The sequence below is a fragment of the Aplysia californica genome, unplaced genomic scaffold (genome assembly GCF_000002075.1).
Source record: "Aplysia californica isolate F4 #8 unplaced genomic scaffold, AplCal3.0 scaffold00207, whole genome shotgun sequence".
Lineage (NCBI taxonomy): Eukaryota > Metazoa > Mollusca > Gastropoda > Aplysiida > Aplysiidae > Aplysia > Aplysia californica.
Window position 1 is genome coordinate 359,496 of NW_004797477.1, and position 5,561 is coordinate 365,056.

The window sequence follows — 5,561 nt, forward strand, 5'->3', positions numbered from 1 at the left end:
TCCTCCTCCTCCTCCCTCCTCCTTCTCCCTCCTCCTCCTCTTCTTCTTCTCCTTCTTGGCATCATAATTGTTGCTTATCTACTATATCTGATGACGTTTTTCCGTAATCTTCTATCTGGGACTTCGGAATTCATGAAGGCACAGAAAAAAAAAAGCCCAACAGATTTAATGCACCAGTACCAAGCTTCGCATGGCGCTGTTGATTCGCTTTCCCTGTCCATTGTGGACCTCATATCTTCCCATAAGTGAAGGAAATAAAAAGATAAGAAGCAATTTGTGGCGAGAGAGAAGGCTGGGTTGTAAGTGTCAGGGGTTTTTACAGATTTTCTTTTGTATCTGACTATTTGCAGTTAAAAATAACACACTAATTACTTCATTAAATGAGATAGACATTTTAAAAAATGAAAAAGTGCTTTAAAAAATTTCACTCTCAAGGTTCCACAAAGTCGCAAACTAAAACCCATTTTCTCTAAAATTAAAAATATACTAATAAAAAATACCCAGTTACAACAAAACAAGATAAGTGTACTGAAACAGATGAAGAATTTTAAGAATTATAAATTTAATTAGAACCTTTGGACCTTTAATCTGTCGCTGTAGTAGTAGTCGCACACAACCTTCTGTATTTATACCCCCCACCCACCCACACCCCCCGCCTTCTTTTTTCCCCAGGCGGCGGTACAGCCACCAAGAACTACGCTTCTGCCCTGGGCAAGTCCATCTTGTTCTACGACGCGCAGCGGTCTGGCAAACTTCCCGCCAACAATCCCATCAAATGGAGGGGAGATTCTGGTCTGAACGACTGTGTGGTCGGAGGATGGTATGATGGTAAGTGGGATGTCCTCATGCATACGGTCCCTCTCTCCCTGATCCTTCCTCCTTCTTGTTCTTGATCTCGTTCTTTGAATGGCAAATAGCTTCTATCTAATCTAAAGAGGCCTAGTGGATGGTTGGTGGGTGCTCTGGTGTGGTTTGCTCCTTTTTTCCTATCAAAGCTATCGTCGTTTTCTCTCATCCTGTTTTGTGTTTGACACTCTCTTGTAACACCTCTAATCTTCGGCACTTATACAAACTTATTGTGTTGCAAGTGCCGTAAAGCTCTTACTAAAGCAAAAGGTTCCCAAAAAAAGTGCTTGTGTAAGAAACATTACCAAGTTGTTGTGGTGATACAATCAGCCAAGAAGTTCATCTTCTTATATATAATATATATATATATCGTGTATGCATTCATTTCTCATCCTCACCACCTCTCTAACTCCGCATATTATGTAGGTGGCCTAGCTTTTCAAAAAATGAAAAGAGAACGTGACAAGGAAAAAGAAACAAAGAAAACAAATCTGACAACACAAAAACCGCAAATAAATACAGCCCTAACCCCAACCACCCATGACGTACTGATGACCCCCTGTGACCTCTGATGTACCACTTACCCACTGTAACCTTACCCCCCGCTCAACCTCCCCTGATGTACTGCTGACCTACTTTGACCCCTGACGTAGCACTGACTCCCTGTGACCCCCTGACATACAGCTGACCTCCTTTGACCCCCAGCCGGTGACCACGTCAAGTTCGGACTGCCCATGGCCTCCTCCACCACGCTCCTCCTGTGGTCCCTCTACTCCTTCAAGGACGGCTACGTCAAGGCGGGCCAGCTCAACAACATGTACGACATGATCAAGTGGCCGCTCGACTACTTCCTCAAAGCCTGGGACCCTCACAAGAAGGAGCTTGTTGTACAGGTGAGGAGGAGGAGGGGGAGAAGAAGCAACTGACTATGAGCAACTGTTGATGGGCACCTGTCTACAACTGACAATGAGCAAATGTGAGGTGTGCTGACAAAATGAGCTGCTTCTCGCATTCCACAGATGGAGATATTGGCAAAAAATCAACACTAGGGTCAAATTTGTAGATTTTCTATTGATGCCATATTCTCTACGTATAAAAAGTCTTCTACTATAGTAAAAACTTCACCTTTAAGAGTGGTTTACCTATTTCCATAGGGCTTGAATCCAAGAAGCTACTTATTTTGTAAGCACGATTCACAAATGTCTGTTTATGAGCAACTGTGTCGCTGTTGGAATAGACCGTCAGTCTGGTGGGTTTTACAACAACTGACGAAAAAACACAAAGTTGAATGCATGAGCCTGTTTAGGATAGGACAACGCTGATTCTCATCCAGCGAGTCTATGTACTGATTAAATATAAAAGGGACGGCTTGAAACATTACAGTAATTGTAGACCTTTTAACACCATCCGTACGTTGTGCTTTACTATTGTATCCACACGACGTGGAGAACCTGTGCCACCACTTTCCAAAGAGGAAATTTACTCGTTAGTCCGATCCGCACGCTTTGCATAGCAGTCTGTCAAAATGATTTTTTGAGAAATGCTGAAAGTTTCAAAAATATCTTCGTGCCAGAAGTATTCTAAAATGTGAAGAATACAACCCGGGGATACAAACTGACCCCAGGGCCTACGGATAGGGTTAAGCTCGCCAGGACAGAATTTAGATTATTTAAGAACGTATGCTTTAACTCTGATTATTGTAGCTAACCCGGGCTTAGATGGATACAACTTCCCAGAGATAATAATACTCCATGATAATTCAACACAGGGATTGAACTCATGTTTCTACGTTGGAAGATGAAGTGCTTAATTGCTATACCACTGACATTATTTCAGGCCCACCTAAAACTGAACATTGTTTATTCAGTAGGGATTTTCACATTACTCTGCTCAGTTACACCTAAATTTCCAACCCTGTCTTCAATTTTTACTTGACAAGTAAATACCGATTATTTCTTTGTAGGTCGGAGATCCCCAGGCAGACCACAATTTCTGGGGACGCCCTGAGGACATGACAATGGCACGGCCCTGCAAGACGGTGAGTGGGAGCCAGCATGGAAGTGACATCGCCGCGGAGACTGCTGCCTCCCTCGCGCTGGGCTCCATCACCTTCAAGGCAAAGGGAGGTAAGCCAGGGGGGAGATTCCAGCCGTGCTAGTCCGTCATAATGGCATTAGTGGTTGACCATCAATGATTTATTGATAGAGGCACCAGCCATCCATGTCCAGGTGCTGTTTTAGCCTGGGGGTAGTGGTATGTGTTTAGAGAGTGTGTTTCAACATTGCGGAAAATGTAGCAAACAAGAAAAATTATCCCATTACAAAGTCCCTATCCTATAGTAATACAGTAGAACATGACTATAGCTGCACCCGCTACAGCGGGACCTTACCGGAATCCCCTTTTTTTGTCTATGTAAGCTCAATTATCTGTGCTCGGGTTTAACGGGACAAGGAAAGGCCTGAACTCGATACAGCGGGTGAGATCGAGCGAGCTCTAGCGAGAGTGTGCAGTGTGTGATTCCTGATTCATTGAATGTCTTTTTGTCTGCTGAAAACTTGCTGTCTAGGCTCAGTACAGTTTAACCGGTTGCCTGAGAAAATTACCACGAAGAAGACCAAGATTTTGCCCAAAGCCGATCAAACGTTTCCCTCATCCTTCTTTGAGAATTTGACAACTTCTCGTAGCTCAGTGTTGAACCTCTGAAGGTGACAGACAAAATATTATTATTATTATTATATGGGAAGCAGTGTAGTGAAATCAGGCGCTCGTCAAAATAACGAAATCTGAAAAACTGGCATTTTTCCGCAGTTTGGACATTTTAATCAAATTCTTATTTTTTGGCTTAACCTCTTTATTGTCCCTTTAAAAACACATTTCCTTGTGAATTTTGCTAAAAAAAACATTGATTAAAGGCACAAAATATGTAATTTTTCAGTTTTTAAAGACTCTTTAGCTATTGGAGTCACCAAACTTTGGGGGCCGTTTTCTCAATTTATTTCACCATTGAAGCCAGGTGACCTCACTTCCCACCATTGCAGATATCTTGAGGTCTAGCCAAGATAAATGGATATTTATTTCATTGGCAAGTCAAACAAATCAGTTTTGAGATGATATCATTAACTCCTCAGGCTCAACAATCGGTAGCGCCTGATTCCACACGTCGTCACACACACACGCACAATTGTATACATGTATAATTTTTATTACTGTTCACATTATTCTTCTTCTTATTTTTATTATAATATTAATATTTATTGTTATTATTATAGGCCTTACATTATTATCATTATTAGGACTATCATTATTGATATTATTATCTTTGTCATTATTAGGACTACAATTATAAATCTTATGGTGCACCCTTCCTTGTGGCCTCTTCCCCCAGACAAAGCCTACGCCTCCCGCCTGCTGACGGCTGCTGAAAGTCTTTACGCCTTCGCAAAGAGCAACAGGGGAGTCTTCACTGGGGCTGCAGGATTCTACTCGTCAGTTGAATATTTGTTGTTGTTGTAGTTGTTGTTATTGGTGGTGGTGGTGGTGGTTTTTAAATGTTAAGGCTCCTTTTAGTTTTAGCCAATATGCTTTCCCTGTGTTTTACAACGTTGCTGTTTCTATACACCACATAGATTAATTTTTTCTACAACTGAATAAACAAAATGACACTGATTCTTGGTTCAGCATCTGATCAGCATTCCTCCCCGTCAGTACATTTGACAATACTGTTTTTTCATCAAAGGGATGTAAACGATAAATTATGCATTTTTATTACAGTCATTTTGGATTTTGTCCCTTGGAATTCCAAAATATGTTTTTTTTTTTTTTTATAACACTCTTATCTGGACAAACTAAGATTTCTTTTAAAGCTAAAGCACTACCTTTTTTTTTGAGGATTTGTGAAAAAACAGGTCCAGTCCAACTCTAACATTTAGGGATTGTTTTTTTCTTTATCCGACATTATCTCAGCAAAGTGTAAAATAAACATAATTGAAGAGATGGTGAAATGTTCAACGTAAATGTTCTTTTCTAACATGTTTCTTGGGGTAGATAATTTTTACTTAACATTTGTACCAAATTAGAACTTGTGTTTTTGTTTTTAAATATTTCTTTTCCTGGATGATTTCCATTTCTAATAGTTGTGTAAACCAGCTAGGCGATGATTGAGAGAGAGAGACAGCCAAAAACAGAGGTATCGACAGAAATATATACGGACACATAGAGAGACATACAAGGGGCAAGTTAAGCACATTAGAGATCCCTTGGTGGTTAAAAATCGATAAGAGTAGGTAGGCTTCGGCCGCCACCCGGGCAAAATTCAAAATTTCCCGCCAACTGAAAATATTTCATGTGTCCAGCGCACCCATATGACTTTATGCAGTTGCGAATGCCCTAAAACACTTAACCCTTCCAAAAAAAAAAAAAGAAAGACCTACGGGGACAGTCACAGAAAGGAAGATTTATTTCACCACTCGGTCGGCTTGGTGTCTGTCCAGGTCAAGTGCCGACAAGGACGAGATGTGCGAGGCGAGCATGTGGCTGTACCGCGCCACCCACAACAACCAGTACCTCAACGACGCCAAAACCTTCGTGGAGTCAGCCTGGGCCTGGGCGTTGGGCTGGGATGACAAGAAGGTTGCCTGCCAGGTAACTCATTTAGACAACGGTATTTACGAGTACCTACACCCCCCCCACAGTCAGGTAACTCATTCAGATAACGG

At 41.6% G+C, this 5,561-nt stretch overlaps 1 protein-coding gene across 2 annotated transcripts in view; it reads left to right on the forward strand.

Annotated features, from left to right (window-relative positions):
* LOC101850805 (endoglucanase E-4) overlaps positions 1 to 5,561 on the forward strand; it is a 53,570-nt gene that overhangs the window by 7,446 nt on the left and 40,563 nt on the right. For both annotated transcript variants that reach the window (XM_005099255.2, XM_005099256.2), the window contains exons 5-6: positions 673 to 828; positions 1,552 to 1,739. In XM_005099255.2, the coding sequence (XP_005099312.1) occupies positions 673 to 828; positions 1,552 to 1,739 (344 nt within the window). The remainder of the gene's footprint in view (positions 1 to 672; positions 829 to 1,551; positions 1,740 to 5,561) is intronic.